The sequence below is a fragment of the Engystomops pustulosus genome, chromosome 8 (assembly GCF_040894005.1).
Source record: "Engystomops pustulosus chromosome 8, aEngPut4.maternal, whole genome shotgun sequence".
Lineage (NCBI taxonomy): Eukaryota > Metazoa > Chordata > Amphibia > Anura > Leptodactylidae > Engystomops > Engystomops pustulosus.
In genome coordinates, this window is record NC_092418.1 from 72,255,967 (window position 1) to 72,278,697 (window position 22,731).

Sequence of the window (22,731 nt, forward strand, 5' to 3'; positions counted from 1 at the left end):
ACCTGCTCCTCTGGTTTGAACAATTTTTGGGACTGCCACATACAGGCACTCAATCTATTCCATTTTACTGCAGGGCCACCTACCTGCTCCTCTGGTTTGAACAATTTTTGGGACTGCCACATACAGGCACTCAATCTATTCCATTTTACTGGAGGGCCACCTACCTGCTCCTCTGGTTTGAAACATTTTTGGGACTGCCACATACAGGCACTCAATCTATCCCATTTTACTGGAGGGCCACCTACCTGCTCCTCTGGTTTGAAAAATGTTTGGGACTGCCACATACAGGCACTATCCAAATTAAATTGTCTCCATAGCAGCCTCCACACGTTGTCTCCATTGCTACCTCCAAAAGTCGTCCATATAGCTGCCTCCATACATCGTCCCTTTATCAAACGAGGTGTGTCAGGCAGAAATTTGGGTTGTTTTCATGGATTCCACATCAAAGTTGTTAACTTTGTCGCCACCCTGCTGTGTTATCCACAAAATATACTGGCAAACTTTTACCATTTAGGGATATTATTTCAGCGCTTCTTGCGCATCTGTTTACATTCCCCTCACCCGGCATATCCTAAACTTATAAGAACGCTACTACACTTGATCTTATACAAAAGGTTCTTAGAAGTGCTGTTTGGGGAGTAGCCTAGAGACAGGGGCTTGGATTGGCGAAAGCTCGCCTGGCAGCGGAACGCCAGCTCCATGCGCATCATGCGCTTCTTGCGCATCTGTTTACATTCCCCTCACCCGCCATATCCCAAACTTATGAGAACGCTACTACACTTAACTTGGTGCAGGCTGGGACCGAGTCTGACCCTGGGGCTGGTCATATACTGCCGACGCAGAGAATTGCGGGGCCTACCTCGGTCCAGGTCTCAAAGGCCTACTATACCTCCTCCCACCCCTCCTCCACCTCCTCCTCCTCCGAATTACCATCCGTGGGCATGGCGCCATCAGTCGGTAGCTCTAGGCACAGCAGCAGTGCCGTCGCTAAGCGACAGCAGGCGGTGCTGAAACTGCTGAGCCTAGGCGATAAAAGGCACACCGCCCAAGAGCTATTACAGGGCATTCCACATCAAAGTTGTTAACTTTGTCGCCACCCTGCTGTGTAATCCCCAAAATATACTTGCAAACTTTTACCATTTAGGGATATTATTTCAGCGCTTCTTGCGCATCTGTTTACATTCCCCTCACCCGCCATATCCTAAACTTATAAGAACGCTACTACACTTGATCTTATACAAAAGGTTCTTAGAAGTGCTGTTTGGGGAGTAGCCTATAGACAGGGGCTTGGATTGGCGAAAGCTCGCCTGGCAGCGGAGCGCCAGCTCCATGCCAAGATCCAACTAACATAGTTTTAACTGCAGCACCTTTAATCTACTACTAGTTCACTGCCTCCATACATCGTCCCCTTATCAAACGAGCTGTGTCAGGCAGAATTTTGGGTTGTTTTCATGGCTTCCATGTTAACTTTGTCGCCACCCTGCTGTGTAATCCACAAAATATACTGGCAAACTTTTATCATGTACCGATATTATTTGAGCGCTTCTTGCTCACCTCCTTTGGTTCCTCTCTGCCACCCATTGGTTTGAAGCCTGAGTCCATTTAGGGTATGTCGCCATGACACTCTCTAGCCTGCTGCCGCTGCCTCTGCATGCCGTCCCCTATAGTGTCAGGGTCAATTATTGGATGTTTTAGATGCTATCTAGCTTCATTCTGTCACTCTGTCATGGCCATGCTGTTGCCCATAATTTTGGCATAATGGTGCGATTATGCAGCCTCAGAGGCATCCATGCATGCTGCCCCTGCTGTTTCCTGTCCATTTCCGTGGTGTTTCCATCCTTTTCTGAGGTTCCCAGGTGTTTGGCCAAGCTTCCCTGTGCAGAGCCTTGGTCCCCTTGAAAAATGCTCGAGTCTCCCATTGACTTCAATGGGGTTCGTTATTCGAGACGAGCACTCGAGCATCGGGAAAAGTTCGTCTCGAATAACGAGTACCCGAGCATTTTAGTGTTCGCTCATCTCTAGTAACTACCTCTTGAAGCTCATCAAGAGAATGGCACACTTTTTTTGTTTAATATTCCACATGTGTTAATTCATAGTTTTGATGCCCTCAGTGTGAATCTACAATTTTTATAGTCATGAAAATACAGAAAACTATTTGAATGGGAAGGTTTGTCCAAACTTTTAGTCTGTACTGTATCTGTGCAAAAAATGTATATCAATGTTTTTTGAACGGATATGCAAAAAACAAGACACAGGAATAAAACACTGAAAAGAGTACAATTAAACATTGTTCTCACAACCTTGAGGTTAGGGCTGGGGAGTACCTATACCCCCGAACCTCCTCAAGCCTATCCACAATGGATAGGATAAAAGACCCCAATGTGTATCGTCATACTGCTGTGACTTCCTCAGGGATAAGTGAGGAAAGATACTGAGTGCCCTATTTTAAATTGCTCCTAATGAGTTACCTATTATGCCAGTGTGCTGGGAAGTGATGCTGGGAGATGTATGTCTTTCAGAGTAAAGTGCACATCACCAGAAGTACTTCTGGTCATGTGCATTTTTCTCGGAGCTCATACATCTCGCGGCATTACGTCCCAGCACACCAGTATCACAGGTAACTCTGCTGAGGTCTGTAAGGTCAGTGCGATAGAGAAACAAATTTAAAAACTGCTTTGTTATTGATATTGCCACTTGACTCTAGCGATCAATAGGGATCAAGAGTGTTGAAACCATCCCAAGCTATCCACATACTATTCTGCTGCAGAAAACAAAGTCTTTGTCCCAAGTTACACCTATGGTAGCTGTGCCACTGGTTATCCTGATATTGTTATATAATATGAAGTAATATTATGTAATATGAAGTAATTCTCATAAAAACACTTTGGACATAACTGCATAAAACAACATTTTTAAGCTCTTACTTTGCTTTGACAAGTCTATCAGCTTCTGTTCTTCAAATGACTCCTTCAACCTGCTCTCCTTCTGCAGCCATGCTTCATTCATCTCTTCCGACAGGCTCTCCTGCAGCAAATCATGCAAAAAGTGCTATGAGAACATATACAAACGGAACTAAATGGGATTCGCACTGTTTCTACAAATACTGCTTATCCTGTAGTTGTCAACTTGACACATCCCCTTTAAGATACTTCTTCTTTTCAAACAGCAAAATTATTAAAATTAGTTAAAAATTAGAATACATGGAAGGAGGGTCTAATAATATAACCTCAGTTCTGTTTAGTTTCTTACCTGGTAGGTCTTAAAGGAGCTTTTGACCAGGCTGAGTTCCTTGTGTAGCTCATCTAGACACAGTGACACAGAAAACAACAGTTAAGACTCATTCTGTGCAGAAATTACCAGTTATTACAAATAATTTTACTTGTATACATAAACTTAAAAGTATGGAGAGAACAATACAAACTTCAAATTTAATAGTGGCCGAGCCAGAATCCACTACAAGGCAGTACACCACACACTTTGTAAAACTTCTATTTTAACAAGATTTTCACTATAAGGGACCATTTACACTTTAAGAATTTTTTTACTGCATACAAATTGATTTTAAAATTCTAGGAAAAGGGAATAAAAGTTAATAAAGGGGAGTCCCTTAATTATCATTTCCCTGAAGCCTCAGTCACAGTAGGAAACACGTACTAAGAACATCCCTTTCTCTGATGGAAATGTTATTTTCTCTTTTGGTTTAAACAGACATTAAATTTATATGCCAGTTTTCTGGCGTACAAGGAATGAAAAAGTTGCACTTCCTAGAGCACAAAGGGGTAGGGATGGGTCGTCAGGAAAACCCCATGTGGGCACACAGGTGTCAGAGGGGAGAATATCATGACTGTATGCCCAATGCAACCGTAGTAGGTAGGTAGTGTTTCGTTTTCCCTGTGTTAACCCAATTGTGGAATTGTAAATACACTTCTGATAGATGAGGGTGAAAGATGGGGTATACCATTGATCCTCTTATTTTGAGAAGACCCTTGTAATAAAAAGGGATAGTCAAAAGGACAAAACAAACAAAATGTACACTCATATCCACACAAGCTCACATTTGTAAATATTAGCTTTTCCTGGGTCATATTTTAGTTCTGCCGGCTCACCGTATTTGTGTTCAGCGTCTTCTCTCTCCTGTGCCAGCTTGGAATTGTTTCCCTGCTGTAGGCTGAGCAGTTCAGCTGCGTGTTTCTCCTGCAGAATCCTACACATGCAACACAAGTAAAAGTAATATACGCACTGATATTTACACATATATAATAATACTATTTGTCAAATGATTTGATCTACTAAGGACTCAGACACAATGAGGACTACCTTATCTCTTCCTCTTTTTCCATTTTTAGTTCCATAGTATTATTCTCCAGTTCTTTGGCCAGCTGGAAGAAAATACAAAACTACATGGTAATGGAATAATGTTGACAACAATAAGATTCCTCAACTAATGTACTTTTATTGTGTAATACTAAGTTCTGCTCAACAATTATCTTAAGAACCACCCTTTAACCCCTAGGCGCACCAGGACGTTATAGTACGTCCCCATGGCTAGATACTAAGCGGACAGGGACGTGCTATAACGTCCTGCTTCTGGCACCGGCTCACGAACGGAGCCGGCATCAGAAGCAGCGGCTGTCAGCTGTCTATCACAGCTGACACCGTGCTGTAACACCCGCAATCAGAGCCGATTCCGATTGTGGGTGTTAACCCCTTACACGCCGCAGTCAAGCATGACCGCGGCGTGTAAGGGTGTTTCCGCTATGGATCGGATCCACTTCTATGAATTAGTATTGTAGAGCAGTGTATTGAACTTGAACCAGCGATCAGAGCATTGCTGGTTCAAGTTCAAGTAAAAAAAAGTGAAAAACACTGAACACTACACATTAGAATAAATAAAAAAATAAAAACATAAAAATATAAGCCCCTAAAATGTCACTTTCCCATAAAAACACTTAATAAAGTATAAAAAACACAAAAAAAACAGCATATTTGGTATTGCCGCATCCATAACAATCTGTATAATAAAACAGAATCGTTACTGGACCCGCACGGTAAACGCAGGAGGAAAAAAACGTTCCGAAAAAGATAATTTTAATTAATACCCTATAAAAAATGCTCTAAAAAGTGATTTAAAAAATGTTATGCACTAAAATAAGCCCACTTAAAAGAACAACTCTTCTCGCAAAAAATAAGCCCCTAACCAGATTTGTCAGCCGAAAAATAAAAAAGTTATGCATATGACAAGATGGTGATGCTAAAATGATCAAGATTTTCTCCAAATTAGTTTTTATTCAGTACAATTGAATAAAATACACAAAACCCCCTTTTACCTATTTAGCATTATATGGCTCTTCACACAAATACAGTATAAAGTTGAACAACAACTGAAATAAAATCATAACCTTATATTACGAGGGAAGTAAAAACTGAAGGCACGTGATCTTTATAGGTCTATAAACTTTGCAGTCAGGGAGGAGCAACTCCAAGATGTGTCATAACAAACCTATCAAAAGATGTGTTTATTGCCACAATAAAAGGAGAAATTCAGATCCCTACAGACCTACAGGAACACAGCCATGACAAAATCAGATTCTACAATCAATAGTAGGCACGGTAGTGTCAGACATTTCTACAATTCACAAAAAAGTGTGTGCTGCTGCTCTTCTGGCCATTGAAGATCATCATTAAAGATCATCATCCAATCTCATTACCTAAAATGCCAATAAGAGAAGTAGCACCACACAGAATAGTACATGTATAGTCATCACTTTATGTATGCTTTAATGTTAACAAACTGTGTATCCCACACCAACCAGAGATAGCTAAGTTAAGTGAGTATGAGGAGGCAGAGTTGTGAAATACTGTTGAGCCCCCCTACAACCTCTAAAAGTGACTTATCTCAGGCAAAAAGTGACTCTACTTAGATAATCTGCATATACAGTTTTGTAGGTAAATGGGTGAGATATAACACAAAATAGGGAATGCTAGAATGAAGAGGTTATACCCTACCCAAGGGGGTGGTAGTATACTGTGCTAAAATCGGGTGTTCTTCTCACTTGCATTAGACAATACTGATCTTGATTTAGCCATACTTACTGTATGTCGTATCTAACCCCACTCACCCATCTAATCTAACAGAATTGAGTGAAATCATGTATATTGCTTCCGTTGGATTTTATCTACTCTGCCAAAGGAAGTGGAGTTAAAGAGAACCCGTCATGCAAAATAACCCCCCTAAACTAAATATATTTTCATAAACTGCCATTAGAGAGCATTGCCTCTATCCCTTCATTGTCCCTCTACATGCCTGTAAACCTAAGCAATGAGGTCCTAAAGCTGTATGCAAATGACCTGTGAAATGTCCAATGAAGCATTAGCATATTCAAGCTGTCCACTCTATTCATGAGTGGGAGGCACAGCCACACCCCCAGTGCATGACTGACAGCCTGTATAATGATGTGAGGCTGTATAATGATGTGCTTCCTGGTGCTGGCGGCCACGCCCCCTGCAGCCTTTGTGTACATGTGTGTGTGTATAGGAGAGATACAACAGCTCCAGGCAGCCATGTTACAGCAGAACATGTCAGATTCATGTGTAGCTGATGTCGGTATCTCTCACCTGTATATTAGGAGGATGCAGCATGTCAGCAGATGCAGCACACACACTAGCCATGCTTTACTATACATTACACACAGACATGAGCAGGGGGAGGAGAGGGGAGGGGTAACAGGGGTGACATCACTGCCTCTGACCATGTGACCAGCCTCATTTACATGATAAAGAAAAGATGATTTTACAATGAATAATGTATGAAATAACTAGATAAAGGCTGGGATGGATCCTTGTGAGCTGCTCCAACAGGTAGAGGTGACAAGACTAGTGGCAGAGACCTGATGACAGGTGTCCTTTAAGATATGGGTGTATACAGTACCCTGTAAAACCCTGTGTCTTAGAATATTTGTATGATTTAATAATATGTATATATATATATATACATATATATAATGCACATATATATGTATGTATAATATATGTACAGATAAATATGTGACATATACACTATTTGGGCAGGTGACTCACCCTTTTCTGAGTTCTCTCATGTTCTGCAATCTCTTGCTCCAGCAGTGCTGTTAGTTTAGCAATTTGCTCCTGTAAATCTTCGACAATATTTTCTCTGCAAGGGAAAGGGTCAAAATGAAACCACAAAAAGCTACAAATCTCCAGTGAGGTGAGGCTGATATTATCTTGAATTTAATAAAACCAATTTAGGAAAATCTGTGTCATAATCAACTAGAACAATGGGCCAGATTTGTCAAGCTGTCTAAAAGTAAAAATGTTCTTAGTTGCCCAGGGCAACCAATTACAGCTCGCCTTTAAAATATTCATGAGCACTGGTAAAATGAAAGCTGAGCTGTAATTGGTTGCCATAGGCAACTAAGGACATTCTTACTTTTAGACAGCTTGATAAATCTGCCCCAATGAGAGGGGCATTTAGATACAGATCCCTCCTAAAGTGCTCTTTTCAAACAGATCCTAACTTTCACCATTACCCTCTAGTATAACAGCCCAAGTGATGGCATATACAACACATTGGTGAGAACTAAATATTTGGGGATTTTTTGGAATCAAATATTCATATTATATTATATATGAAAAGTTTACACTTGAATACATTTTCCTACCTTTGCTTTGGCAATTTCTCTCTCATTTTTGGCTTCTGCACACTTGTTTGTTCAATGTATCTGTGGAAATTACAATTAAAATTTGGTCCATTCAGAGAAATAATTACCATATATACTCGAGTAAAAATGTGCTGAAACCCCAAACTCGGCTTATACTCGAGTAAAAAAAATATAGGTTTTACCAGGTTTTTGTGGTAAAATCTGGGGCCTCGGCTTATACTGGGGTTGGCATATACTCAGTACATATGCAGTCATTTCCATATATATCAGCTCAGAAAAGATTGGCAACGGAAACCAAAGCAATGATGTAAAGTTCTTTCTTTTTTAGAGATGGCACGTGTGCTTTTACATAAAAATTGACAGGATCAATTAAAGTAATATAAGAAATATAAGTAATTCTGGGAATTGGTGATAACCTGCTGATCGGCAGGGGTTACTTGAGCCACTGAATGAATGAAGCGGCTGGTTGTGCATATACTGGAGATCAAAATTAGAGGACAGTGATCACTTGATTTTTTTCAGAAATAATGGAATCTCCATTGATCAACATTTGAAACATTATTTTTGTATGCCATAGTGTTTTCCAAAATGGCCAAAGTTAATCAACATAAAACAATTTTTGCAAAAAAATGTGTGGATCATAAAGGCAAACTATTGCACAGATTAAAATTACATTTTGGTCCGCTCTTCTTCCAGTCTCTTTCACAGTTCTTTGACTGGTATGTGTTTCATAGCCATAATTTTGTCACCATGGAATTTCCAGAGGTTCTACTGAGTTTAGATCAGGACTCTGGGCTGGCCATTCCATTGTTTCACTGTTTTATATTTCAAGCTTTACCCATTTTTCTGTGAGACAGGAGGCATTGTCCTGCATGAAACTTTCTGACTGATTGAGTGAGGAATTCAAGGAAGGAAGCACATGATGTTGAAGAAGGTTCTGATACACAATTTAATTTGCCGCGTTTCTGTATGAGAGGCCCAACTCCTGCTGCAGAAAACATTTCCTAAACCATGATACTTCCTCCACCATGCTTCACACTTTTCGGGTTCATTCTTTCCCCAGTTTGTCGATGAAGTTAATGTTTCCCATCAGATCCAAATCTCACTCCTCCTTTTGCCCACACAATATGCTCCTCAGCATAAGTGAGTCTTGCCTTTTCATTCTCTCTGCTAATGTGAGGTTTAGTCACTGCAATGTGGGCTTTCAGTCCAAATGCTCTGGCTAGCCAATCCAGCTGCAGTGTTATAGCTTATCATTGTAGCCTAGGACTAAAGCACAATAAATGACCAATATCCAGAGGTCCGTTTGTAATATATATATATATATACACTCACCGGCCACTTTATTAGGTACACCTGTCCAACTGCTCGTTAACACTTAATTTCTAATCAGCCAATCACATGGCGGCAACTCAGTGCATTTAGGCATGTAGACATGGTCAAGACAATCTCCTGCAGTTCAAACCGAGCATCAGTATGGGGAAGAAAGGTGATTTGAGTGCCTTTGAACGTGGCATGGTTGTTGGTGCCAGAAAGGCTGGTGTGAGTATTTCAGAAACTGCTGATCTACTGGGATTTTCACGCACAACCATCTCTAGGGTATACAGAGAATGGTCCGAAAAAGATAAAACATCCTGTGAGCGGCAGTTCTGTGGACGGAAATGCCTTGTTTATTCCAGAGGTCAGAGGAGAATGGGCAGACTGGTTCGAGCTGATAGAAAGGCAACAGTGACTCAAATCGCCACCCGTTACAACCAAGGTAGGCAGAAGAGCATCTCTGAACGCACAGTACGTCGAACTTTGAGGCAGATGGGCTACAGCAGCAGAAGACCACACCGGGTGCCACTCCTTTCAGCTAAGAACAGGAAACTGCGGCTACAATTTGCACAAGCTCATCGAAATTGGACAGTAGAAAAATGTTGCCTGGTCTAATGAGTTTCGATTTCTGCTGCGACATTCGGATGGTAGGGTCAGAATTTGGCATCAACAACATGAAAGCATGGATCCATCCTGCCTTGTATCAACGGTTCAGGCTGGTGGTGGTGGTGTCATGGTGTGGGGAATATTTTCTTGGCACTCTTTGGGCCCCTTGGTACCAATTGAGCATCGTTGCAACGCCACAGCCTACCTGAGTATTGTTGCTGACCATGTCCATCCCTTTATGACCACAATGTACCCAACATCTGATGGCTACTTTCAGAAGGATAATGCGCCATAAAGCTGGAATAATCTCAGACTGGTTTCTTGAACATGACAATCAGTTCACTGTACTCAAATGGCCTCCACAGTCACCAGATCTCAATCCAATAGAGCATCTTTGGGATGTGGTGGAACGGGAGATTTGCATCATGGATGTGCAGCCGACAAATCTGCGGCAACTGTGTGATGCCATCATGTCAATATGCACCAAAATCTCTGAGGAATGCTTCCAGCACCTTGTTGAATCAATGCCACGAAGAATTGAGGCAGTTCTGAAGGCAAAAGGGGGTCCAACCTGTTACTAGTATGGTGTACTTAATAAAGTGGCCGGTGAGTGTATATATATATATACCGTATATATGCACATTACCTAGGATTTGGAGGCAGCTCTGCATCTTCAGGTGTCTTGGAACGTCTACAATCTTGCTCTTCAAGTCTGACTTCAATACAGTCCTTGGAGCGCTTAATACTATAACCAGGTGATATGACTTGGTACTCGTCAGTCTAAAAATAGGGAAGACATAAAATATAAAAGCTGTTTGGAAAATTCTAAAATTATAAAACCTTCTCCCCTTGTTGTAAAATGTATAATTCAGCAGCAGTAACACAAGACTTTTTGGAGCTGAATGGTGACAAATTGGCAAACAATCAGCAAGTTACTCATATAACATCAGGATAACTAAGTGTTTTACTAACAATTTATATAATTGTTATAATGGGTTGTGTAATTGGGTATACAATGAGTTACCACAGCAGCGCAATTAGTAATGTGCAATCATGGTTGGCACTGGTCTGGGTACACATATGTGTACTTATTATGTGAAATACTGCACTGTTTGTACTGTATCATGTGTATTTATGTATGTAGTCAGGGGTAACACATACCAGTCATGGACTTCAGTGCCAAGAAACACAGAAGCACGGGGGATAAGGACCCCCTGTTTTTATGACTGTTGAGAAGTTGGAAAATCTCTTTGATGTTAAATAAAATCTTCCATTAAAATCAAGTATGATAAAACAGGGACAGTTACTCATAGATCCAGGCACTGTGACTGTGGTAATCTTCTTATGTTTGTTATACACAACCTCCTTCCTTCTAAAAGCAACTTTTAAAATTATGCTAATCAGTCAGAAGAGCTCTGTGTTTCCAGTGCCCTTCTGTGCAGCAGGGCTGTTCAACTGTGAAGCCCTTCTGGCTCTTTAGCATCATTTTAAAAGTTGATTTTAGTAAGTGCTCCTGGTTTATCATACTTGATTTTGATGGAAGATTTCCTTTAGTCCACAAATAGAACGTTTGCATAGTGATAACATCCCAAAGACTTAAGACTTGTATAAATCACATAAAGAGGAATAGGTATGAAATGTGGTCTACTATTCATTATTAGTTTGTGAGTTATAGAGAAGGAGGTTGTTGATCATACAGTATTTATGAGAAATTAAACTAACTTCAGCGGATCCCCGACTTTTAGTTCTTGAGCTAGAAAGTCTTGGACATGGCCACTTCCTGTGTGAAACAATCAGAGGAAACTTTACATTATAAAGAATTTAGGACATAGATAAAGAATACGCAGTAAAAAACATGTCCAAAGGGCACATATACACATAAAAGACTGGCAACATAAAGACACACAGCAATAACATGAGAAATAAAATGTTGCAGAGGGGTTTAGCCAATGGACATACTTGTCATGAGGAGAGGATTTGGCGGACAATAGTTCTCGTCCAGGGTCTCTTAAAGTGGTAAACGTGGGAGGAGATGTCCTTTATAAAAGAATATAAAAATAGAATTTATAATTATATTGAGTATAAGGATGTTCAGAGGATTCTTTTGCCACTATGGATTGAACAAGACTTCAATGAAATCAGAAAAATACACAGAAATGTTACCACTGACACGGGGTTTATCTTTTTCAGGCAGAAGAAAATTCCACTGGTTTTCTTTTTTGTAAAATATTGCAGTGGTGCAAGTGTTGGTGTCACAGTGTGCTTATATACATGGCTTATGTGTGTTCTGGGAGTGGATGGGGGTTCTAAACAGTAAAACGCATCATTTAAAGAATCTATAGAGGACAAAATAAGTTTGAGGTGTTCATATCAATTGTGTAACAAGTTGCATACATTCAGTTTGTATAAACCAAAAAATAAATAATTTAGTGACTGATTCGCAGTTTTGCCGTAAAAAAGTAGTTCTTTTGAGGCATCTCTCAGGGATGGTGGTGCCTTTTTGAGTCTCTCTTCAATTTGCCTACTGGCCTGGTCTAGATGTGGATTATACTCTATTACATCTACTACATAGAGCATATTTATACATGGACGGGTTTAGTACTGCTGTACGGCTGACATTCTGTGATTTTAGCAATTCGATCATTCCTGGATCATTGTCCACAATATGTCAACTGGATTAAAAGTTATCGGAGGGAGAGGCCGTAGAGGGTCCGGATTGGCACTTTCAATGTGTCTGTCAGCAATGTTGGCGCACCACTAGCAACAGCATTGGATTGATTTTTATTTTAGTTATATACATCAGATTTCATGAAAAATTATAGGGACTATTTCATCCAGAAATATTTTGATGATACCATAGTTGGGTGCATCAGATAAGTTAAAGTTTCAAGTTAAACATTACCAAGACCCAGGAAATGATCATTTGTTTTGGTAGAAAATCCTACTTAAATTTATGTATATTAGGGGTAGCTGTATCACAATACGAACAATATGAACAGTAATTGTAAGGCACATGGCCTTAGCAGTACCAGGACTTCACACGGTACTTTACAAAATGTTACATCCGTATTTAAAATCATTACCGAGGTCGGTGTCTGTTCGCACTATACATTCCTGTTGGAGAGACTTCATTTCTAGATCCTGAGCCGACATAGTTGAAAGAAAATCCTGTATAGTTTGCCATGACAAGATACTTTCATCCCCACCTGCAGAAGGAAATTTATAGTGAAAACGGACAAAGTTTTTATGTTAAAGGGGTTTCCCCACAAACTAAATTTAGGCCCTATCCACAGGATTACCTACAGGCCTAGCTTGCTGATCAGTGCAGAGACCCCCACAGATGGCGAGAACAAGATGTCTGCCAGTTAAATGGAGCAGACGGGCGCTCATGACCGATCTGCTCCGTTAATCTCTATGAAGCTGACGGAAATTGCCAAGCGCCGCGGATGGGGCCTAACTTTAGTTCATGGGAAAACCCCTTTAATAACTATTAGGGTCATATTCTAGAGACAAAGCTTAAATTCATGTTCATGTAGTACAGATGATTGTTATTATTTAACAATATAACAGATCTAACAATATTATTTAACATTATAACAGATTTTTTTATTTATGGAGCACAATTAATTCCTTGGTGAATGAATTGCATGCTCTGATAAGTTCATTATAATGACCATAAACAGCAAAATGACCTTTAGAAAATTCTCTAGAAAATGTTTCTGTATTTTTGCATGTAAAGCATTTATTTTTAAAGCGTAAGTATAGTAAACTTTCATCCAAATGACATAAATGATACTTACTGTATATCCTTCAGCTGAGAGATAAAGACACCTGATTATGTGTCTATTGACTTAACTCTTTATAGGCAACCTCTGGATAGTCTAATCTCCTTACAGAGCTCAATCATCAATTGAAATATTCTCTGGGTCATTGGGGGGAATGGAAAAAAATATGTATATATGGCTTGGGGTGGGTTAAAAATAATAAACCTCTTGTGCTGACCTCTATCTTGCTTCCTCACGGTGCTGTCTATCACTGCCGGGTCTCTGACCACAGCCGTGTGCCTGCTACCGCCTGTAGCAAGCATAAGGTTGTGGATACGTCACCACCACCAGTCTCTCAGTATGATTATAAAGGTTTTTTTTATTTTAACAGCCTCCCCCCCTGGGAAATATTACATTTTTTTCTCCATAGACAACACTTTAACCATTATCCCCCTTATCGATCTGAAGTGGAGAGCTCAGAAAGTTTTCAGATACACTCTACACTATAGGAGAAAGAAGCAGGAAAAAAGCCACAAAGAAGCTGCTTTACTTAATGAAGTATATTGCAAAGTTTACTATTTACTATACACCTGCTCTGTTCATTTCTGCAATAAAAATGTCATCAAAGCTTTAATTATGCTTTAAATTAATTAATAAGCCAAAACTTTCTACTAACCCAGTCCCATACAGTGCTATGACTTCAATAACCGCCCCAATAATGCATCATGCTTTAAAAAAAACAAAACCATGCAGGGTGCCCTAAACCATACATTAAAATGTATGTCTTATTTTGTTATGTACAGATAACATTTACAGATTTCATGTGCAGAATAAATACTTGAATACATTGAAGTCAGTGTATAATGTGAACATCTGGTTTGCAGTACATTGGCTAACACTAGGGAAGTGCAGAATATTATTCAGGTTGCTTCTAAAAGGTCTCATGAACATGTGCATAATGGCTCTTAATATACAGGCACAAAAGTAAAACATAACAATGTCCATACTGTATAGTAGATACAGAACTTAGTTCCCAAGTGAAGTTTTGTTTCACAGACCGAGTCATCCTCAAGTAGCAAAGAAGTCCTAAGAGTAAGGACATAGCCCAATATCCAATATATATAGGCGAAATAAGCATTTCCTTGTAACATTGTATTGTAATCTCTTACTATATACTCCCGATGTACACACAGAAGTGACGCTCAGGACATGGAGAGTGCCAGACATACTCACCTCCGGTGTAGCTCTGACTGCATTGTATTCTCCTGGGCAGGGATTTTGCCGTCTGGTTGTTAAGATTTCAAAAAGCACTTGAGTAGCTTCAGTTTACATGATCTCCATAGGAACAATATGGCCGCACCTGACTGGTCACATTGTCACACATAGTGGATTTCTCATAGACCAGGTTTAACCTCTTCTATCCCAAAGGAGTGCCAGATCACATAAACCAGCAGCAGCCTTGACTTTTATACTTCAGATTGTTTCTACATTTCATTATTTAAACATTTTTATTAGTTTCATATTATATTTAGTATGTTCAACCGGATCTACATTTGTTCAGTATTATAGTGTGAAATCTGTGAAAAGTTATGATTTCTTAACATATGTGACGATCCATAAAAGGGGTAATCTTTGTTTTTTTAAGGAACTCTGTCAACAGCCTTTAAATTATGTCAGTACTGGAAAATGCAAGAAAATTAAGTGTAAGCTGCCAAAACGTTACTTACGTTATTCACACAAAGAATTAAAAAAATGTTACATACACGAATAGAGGTATTAACCATTGATGGTGGAGGCTGCTGCGGACATTTAATTAGTGAGGGGAGGCTGCTAAACATTTTATGAAAGAGTACAGGCTGCATTTCCCACCGTAGGCTTATACTCAAGGCTAAGTTTTTCCAGTTTTTTTTTTGTGGTAAAATTAGGTATCTCGGTTTACCCTCAGGTCGGCTTATACTTGCGTATATGTGGAATGTATATTTTTTTCCTCACATTGAAAAGCCCAAAGACAAGGGGACATTTTAGGTGTGTGGGAGTTGCTATAGAAAAAAGGGGTATCATAATGTCCCTTTTTCTGTAGCCCCCTTCTTGAAAAAACATTAAAAGACTGATACAGAAAAACGGGTATTATAGAGGGGGGGGGGGGTACAGAAAAGGGGGTAGCTGTAGGAAAAGGTGCATTTAAGACAGAACTGCAGGAAATCAGACATTATATGGGTTGTGGTTATATAGAGGGTATTTTTGGGGTACACAAGAGGGTCACCCGGGCCTCTAGGGAAAAAAAAAAAGAAAAAAAAAACTGTTTAAAGCGGGTCCGCAGATACAAAAAGGTTGTGGAACACGGCTGTAAAGTTTAAAACTTACTCGTTATAAAAATTGCATTCAAGGTTACATGTAAATGAGCTGAGAAGAGTCCCATTTTACTTGAGATGAGTCAGTTGTAGAGACCGGAGTGAGAGCGTCACTTTAGATAACCCTATTTTAGGCCTTATAGGAGCTATAAACATGGTTCTCTGTCCTTTGATATAGTCGCTCACATTGGGGAAAATTATTAAAATATACATTTGAATCTATGATGAATCACTTCACATCATAATGAGCAAATTTAACACAAACTTGGTGGGTATAATTCCAGCTTCAGTGATTAGATCTTGGGTCAAATGTCTAATAGATGTCTATGATCTTAAATTCCTCCATTTTCAAATACTATTATTACGTGATCATGCTTTACACTGCAGCACTGCTTGGTCTAGTTGCTATGTATGGGCACAAGCACCAGGATCCTCCAAGTAGTTGGAATATGAAATGCTAATTTCAGTGACATCAAGAATAGAAGAACTGCTACCACATAAAGTCAGGTGTTACTTAAGGGTAATCCTGGATAAAGATTTAAAGTTCTAAATGCAAAAGAAAAAAAAAAAAAAAAAAAGAAGGAGGGGAGACAATAACCAAAGCTCTCCCTTATGTTTTTTTATGGTTTTCAGACAACATCAGATTCTGCTCATCTGTTAATGAGAATAAGATCCTCTTGATGGAAGACATTTTCTCTTGACAATGTGTTTCGGGTTCACAAAGGAACCGGCGAGAGAATTTAAAAACATCCACTTTTTTTCTTTGCCTTAGCCCCGGAAGGATAAAGCTTACTACACCAACACTTATTAGTAGTTGTTATAGTTTGTTGTCATACTTTCTCATAACTTAGAAAAAAAGAAATGCTAAACCAATTAAAAAGTACAAAGATTGAAAATGTTTATTGGTGATAACATAAAAACAATGAATACAATATTAAATATAGTCGACATATTTAAAGCAATGGTGCAAGAAGGCAAATATACATAAATACATGGAATTAAATATAGATTTAAAACAGATCAGGTTCTCTTCAGGATAAATTATCGGATACATTTATTTATTTTTAATTGGAGGACTTTTTCTCTACTACTAGGTCCTTAGGTCGGGTCATGGCTAATGTACATATAAATATGGAGAAAGGAAGTCAGGGGTGATAAGATATAGTTTTACCATGGAAACATTTGGGAGAAAAGGGGGTGTGTTACGCTGTTGCTTCCTCTTTTTAACATTTTATTTGGTTTTCCAAACAAAAAGAAAGTTGCTTTCTATCTCACTAAGTAACAGATGACTTAAGAAGGTCTTCATTATTTACTTTTCACATATCGAATATAAACCTACAAGCTTCTCCAGAAGCTTCTGTGTCATCTACCGATCACTGAGACTATATCCACCGACACAAGAAGAACGATCAGAGTCTGTAACATGGGAAAACCTGAGTGGAAATATTTTAAAAGAAAGGGAAACTGTCAAAAACTGGCCTAATAAACTACTACCAGTTTGTTGTCTAGAAGCTTTACATGTTGCAGATCATGTTTCTTCCCAGCAAGGCTCCATCACCCAGAAAATCATCTTTGAAGGTGTAAATTGGTTGTAAAAAGTCAAGGAGGCGGAGAGTTCAACAGTGAAGTCAATATCTCCTGCCTCTGAACACCTCCTCCTGTGACATACATCATGCACCAGACTTCAGGAGATCTGGTTAGTGATGTCTCTGGATGTAGGACCATCAATTCCACTGAAGGTGGCTTTCTGAGACACGGAAAGCTTCTTGAGAACATATTGGTAGCGGTCCTATGAAGTCATATGAAGTTAGCTTTAGCTTTACTTTCTTTTATGACTAAGTATTCACCCACAAACTAAATTCTCAAAACAAGGGAGATCAATGACGCCATAATATATAATAATAAAAGCAGTACTTAAAATAATGCTTCATTGTTATTAGTGCAATTTTTTACAAAAAAAAACAAAACAAAACAGTGGCGCAAAGAACTAAACATTTTTTTTAATTTAGTGGACTATTAATAAAGGGGGGTCATATATACAGGGACAACTGTTTTTTTTTCAAGTAATAGCAACTAAAAGATGCATTAAGTGTATAGACTGTAGGCCTATTCCACATAAACGTATTCCAAAAAAATGTTTGCATAACAAAATTGTAGATTCTCCTTAAAAACAGATTTCAAAATGAGGTAAAGTGGTTTTAACGCATGCGTTTTAAAACACAATACAAGAACGGAAAAGAGGAGATAACATTGCTGTGAACATTTGTGCTTACAAAATGCATCAATAAACACACATGTTAACAAACCATATGTGTTAACACATGTGCCAATGGTTGCATTTTGGAAAAAGCAATGTAAATGGGCAAATCTCCTCTTTTCATGTGCTGTATTGTGCTTCGAAAAATATGTGTTGACGCCACATGGAAACGCGCCCTAAAAGCAGTAACCCGATTGGCTGCTGTTGAAAACATTGAAAATATATGCTTGATGGTTGTTTAACCCAAGTCTCTGTATAATATGTTCTTGCCATGTTCTAAGCCATTACTGGACTATAACCTCAAAAATGGAAAAAGCTATGATCCTAGAGACTGTTTCTGCCCTTACTAAGCCATCAAACAGGGAGAAAAAGCTTATCAGGATAGAGCAGCTTGGGGTATACAGCAACTGCGACCCATGCAGAATGGAAGTATATATCCTGCATGCATTGGCTGACAAGCAATATAGCAGTAATGTGCTGGTACAAGGACGGGACAGTGTAATACATGACCCATGGCACAGAGAGGGGCTCATATATATATACAAATGTCAAGTAGAGGATCATGATAAACATTGCACAGAACGGATTGTGGACCAGGTTACAAATGGTACACTTTGACCTGGATAAGTTTATGACATAGAAATACCTCATTCCCATTGTGCCACCAATCAGTGAAGAAGGATTTCCATTCCCATATATAAATATTCCTTTTAACATCCTTATTAATTAGAAAACCACCCTATAAAATCATAAAGTTTGTGCTTCTTAGTAAGAAAACCACGTGTTACTAAAAGATCCATCTTTTCAGTAGAACGTCATCACGATCCCTTATCAGGAAGCCAGTGGGTTTCTTTCTGGCCATTTCTCAATCTGAATTTTGAGTTTTTAAAAATATCTAAAAATAATTGAACGGACTAGTAAATAACTAAATACTATTACACTGAGATAACATAACTAAACTAAAGTGCTCAAAAAAGTCTGCCTGTACAATGCTTATAAAGTAATAGCCACATAACCCACAGCATAATCTTCTTTATTTGCAATTGGATTTTGCTGTGGATTTTAGACTATTTATTGCAATGGGTAAAATCCATGCTGGAAATCTCCAGATAAAGCTGACATGTTGTGGAATGAAAACAGGCACCGCATGTCAGAAATGCTGCTTTGTGTGAACATACCCCTATATTCATATTTTATGTCCTTCTAACGATCATATATCTTAATAATCTGGCGTAAAACGTCTTACATTCAATACTAATACATACATAAAGCTTTCTGGAATATCCAATACTATTTACACATCTTCCTGTTAACCATTAACACTTTAAGTAACTTATCTAGCTTGAATTGCTCCTACATTATATAGTGGTATTAGTATACACATTCCTTTGCATGTTCTTCAGCCCTTCCTATATCTCTGCATTAGCACGCAAATATTGATGGCAGCAGAAGTAACCTGAAGGGTCACCACGTACTTCAAGTTCAAAATAAAATAAAACGACCAAACAAAAAAAAAGTAATAAAATGTTGGCGTTTTTTTAAAAGAAGCCAGCGACCATCATTTCAGTCCACATCCAGCTTTCTCCTTCTTCTCAAACACATACTAAATCCTTCATCTGAACCTCTCATATATTCCCTACTCTTCTCTCCAACACAACATGCGCAAACCTTCAACACTTTCTATAAAAACTTGCTTTGATTCACTCTTTATATTGTGAACTTTTGCCACCAAGTCCATTTCACTGCATCCCCCTGCTTAGTCTTCTTTTAAGCTACCCATCTTTGGAGATGATGTACAGACAGGAGCAGCAAGTCCACCAATAATAGCAGGAAGACTCTGGTTCCTCCTTAGGCCACCCATGAGACTACTGCTAGATGCAACAAACATGGCGGAGTCTTGTCGTTTCAGCCCCTCGTTCAGTGCAGGCCGTTGCATTTGGTCCCCTGTGCTTGGTTGGTTGACCACTCTTGCAATCCCTAAACGTTTCAATCGCTCCACCAAGCTCAACTTCATTTGCCCTAAATCGGCTTGGCTCCGTGTGGACTTTAAGCCATACATTTCTTGGAGAAAGCTCTCGGCTGGCCTTGACACTGCCAGGAAATTTTCAGAGGGATTTGATCGAAGTTCAGGGGTCAGAGGAGATGGACAAGGAGAACGGGAAGGAGAATTAGGTGGAGTTGAAGGAAGAAGCAAATTCTGTGGACGGGAAGGCTTCTCTTGAAGCAAGGGGCTGTTGACTTTTGCAGATATCCCTTGTTCTGTTAGCAACTTGGCTAAATTACTGGTATTATTTATGGAGGAATCAGATGCTTTTCCAAAATATTCTCCAAGGCTCAAACGACAGGAAACGGCAGGTGAACTTGTAAGTGTGCTGGTAGAACAAGAGCTTCCGAAGGATGAAGGGGTGTACTTAGAACTGAAAGGAAAAACAAAATGGTGAAATGATGAAAGTATTGTAAAAGAAACATCTTTTTTTACAGCTGCAGTGTTTTAAACTAAAACCTATCGGCTGTAGGGTTTAATTCATGAAACTCCTTGTGACAGGATCCCTTAAGTAGTGTGTAATGGCCGAGGGGTATCAAGCGTCATCATATGTACCAGAATTCTATAGCAAATCATACCAAAAATGGAGACCCAGAGAGGGGGCCATCCTCTGTGTGCGGACAACTGTTGAAAAGTGTCCAGAGCTATATCAGACATCTGCAGGTCAAATATAACACTGTCATCCATATAAATAACTACATGCCATGTAATAATACGCTTCTCATCCAGCATCACATGGAACTTCACTTCAAGAATAGCTACTTTTTTAGGGATCTAAGCTCTAGCTGTTCAATGTAGATAGGAGTTGACTTAATGGGACTGCCCCTTTAAAAGGACCTTACTACATATCCTATAGTTTGAAAATAAGACTAATCAATAGAATACAAATGAATTTAATACATTTTGTCTCAAAAACACATTGGCCCACATTTACTAAAAACAGTGTAAACTGCACTATGTGTAGTGTACCTGTGTATAGTGAAGAAGGGTCCAGATTCATGAATTATGGCGCATGTTCTTCATGAATCTGGCACGCCCTGCACTGCCCAGACAGAGTGCACCACTTTTTTTTGGCGCACTTTTAACATGTGGTGTGCAACACAGACTTTAAATGTTAAATGCATCTCACAGTTTCAGTGCAGAATTTTGTGTTATAGTTTATACGGTTGAAAAAAAGACACTTGTCCATCAAGTTCAACCAAACTGAAAGCAGTGTTGCGTCGGGTATAGTGCAGCATGTGCCACAAATTTGTTTTGGGCACTTCTTAAAGCAGTTTGCACCAAAAAGAATGTGAAAAGTCCGACAATAACTGGTGCAAGGACCTTAGTAAATGTGGGGCAATGACGCAAATTCACTAGAATTAGGTGAAAGTAGTTTATGTATATTGTTGAGTGGCCACATGGTCACCCATTGACTATAAAACCCAGGTGAGGCATAACCCCTATGAAAGCCACACAGAGATGAGGGATGTGAAATAACCACTGCTACCCTCCTAGTGATTTAACATTAATGTCTTTCCTAAAACATCCAGCAGTCAGCACCTCACCTGGGGGTAACCTGAGTGATGTCAGAGGGGTGAAGGATCCGGCAAGTAGTGAAGGTAAATGTAGAATTTGTGCTGCCTAGGGACTTTCCAGGGTTTGTGGCTGTAATACAGACAAAGCAATGAAAGGTTATAATTACATAAATCTCAAGCAGTTAGAAGGGATGGAATTTACGATAAATCCCAGAGCCCTTATACAAAGTGGGAATGAGGCAATACGAGTAGAAAGCTTCATACCAGCATCATTCACATGGATTTGTCAAAAGTTTGTAAATTTGTGAACTAACCATAGGTTGTGGCTGGTGCCAGGCTTATAGGTGGCAGGAATATACTCGACGAGGATTTTGGCACTTGATCATCATCTCTTTCGTGGACTTTAAACGTTATTCCTCCCTCATCATCCTCATCGTCTTCCTTTTCATCCTCTTCCAGATCACACAAGCGATATTCAGCATCTTCAGGCAGGGGCTTAAAACCTTTGGTTAGAACACCAGGACGGGGATCCAATATAGTACCCAGGTTGGGCTGTGCCAGCTGTTGCCAGTGATGAAGAGTCTGAGAACCTGATGAATACATTATACCCACGTCACATTGTGCAGCATCTATACCTTGAGTAAAGATTTGCAGGATCATGAAATATATAACAACTAGTACGTTTTTTTCAAGGATGTCAAAAGCAGCATACACATCATCTTAATGTTGATGTATGTCAAACAAAAAGGTCTAATATCCAGAGCCACCTACCTTCAAGAGGCTTAACGATCTGAAGCTTCTCCGGCAGCAGACTGCGCAACGAACTAGAGGTGGCAGAACAGTCAGTACAATCGGAGAAGTGGGTAGTCAGAGACATGACACTCCCTGTAGGACTGCTGCAGCAACTATGATCTCTCTCATCCTCAAGATGTTTTAGTTTCCGCTCACACTCGTCCTTGAAGAACTGCTTCTCACTTAGGTAGTTCTGGCGGCGAAGGTGCAGTCTGTGTAGTGCAGTCTCTAAACCATCATCAAGGATTTCACACTTTACGTTATCCCTTTCAAGGAAGACAATACAGCGATTATGTCAATACTACAGCAAATAAATGTTAGAGGTTTTCAGTATAAGTGGCCTAATACGTGGGTCTTACACTGGGGATCCTATGTGTAGGAACACCTGGGGTAGTATAAGCAGT

At 39.5% G+C, this 22,731-nt stretch overlaps 2 protein-coding genes across 5 annotated transcripts in view; both read right to left on the minus strand.

The window, feature by feature from the left end:
* FLACC1 (flagellum associated containing coiled-coil domains 1) overlaps positions 1 to 14,710 on the minus strand; it is a 34,022-nt gene extending 19,312 nt beyond the window's left edge. Inside the window, exons 1-11 of the mRNA XM_072121185.1 lie at positions 14,600 to 14,710; positions 12,686 to 12,808; positions 11,562 to 11,639; positions 11,325 to 11,382; positions 10,249 to 10,382; positions 7,680 to 7,739; positions 7,078 to 7,171; positions 4,318 to 4,379; positions 4,107 to 4,204; positions 3,250 to 3,302; positions 2,925 to 3,024 (exon numbers count right to left, since the gene is read on the minus strand). Of these exons, the coding sequence (XP_071977286.1) occupies positions 2,925 to 3,024; positions 3,250 to 3,302; positions 4,107 to 4,204; positions 4,318 to 4,379; positions 7,078 to 7,171; positions 7,680 to 7,739; positions 10,249 to 10,382; positions 11,325 to 11,382; positions 11,562 to 11,639; positions 12,686 to 12,786 (838 nt within the window). The 5' untranslated portion in view covers positions 12,787 to 12,808; positions 14,600 to 14,710. The remainder of the gene's footprint in view (positions 1 to 2,924; positions 3,025 to 3,249; positions 3,303 to 4,106; positions 4,205 to 4,317; positions 4,380 to 7,077; positions 7,172 to 7,679; positions 7,740 to 10,248; positions 10,383 to 11,324; positions 11,383 to 11,561; positions 11,640 to 12,685; positions 12,809 to 14,599) is intronic.
* A 1,880-nt stretch (positions 14,711 to 16,590) lies between these two features.
* TRAK2 (trafficking kinesin protein 2) overlaps positions 16,591 to 22,731 on the minus strand; it is a 33,433-nt gene continuing 27,292 nt past the window's right edge. For all 4 annotated transcript variants that reach the window (XM_072121188.1, XM_072121186.1, XM_072121187.1 and 1 more), the window contains 4 exons: positions 22,307 to 22,593; positions 21,850 to 22,125; positions 21,566 to 21,665; positions 16,591 to 20,391 (listed from right to left, as the gene is read on the minus strand). In XM_072121188.1, the coding sequence (XP_071977289.1) occupies positions 19,731 to 20,391; positions 21,566 to 21,665; positions 21,850 to 22,125; positions 22,307 to 22,593 (1,324 nt within the window). In that variant the 3' untranslated portion in view covers positions 16,591 to 19,730. The remainder of the gene's footprint in view (positions 20,392 to 21,565; positions 21,666 to 21,849; positions 22,126 to 22,306; positions 22,594 to 22,731) is intronic.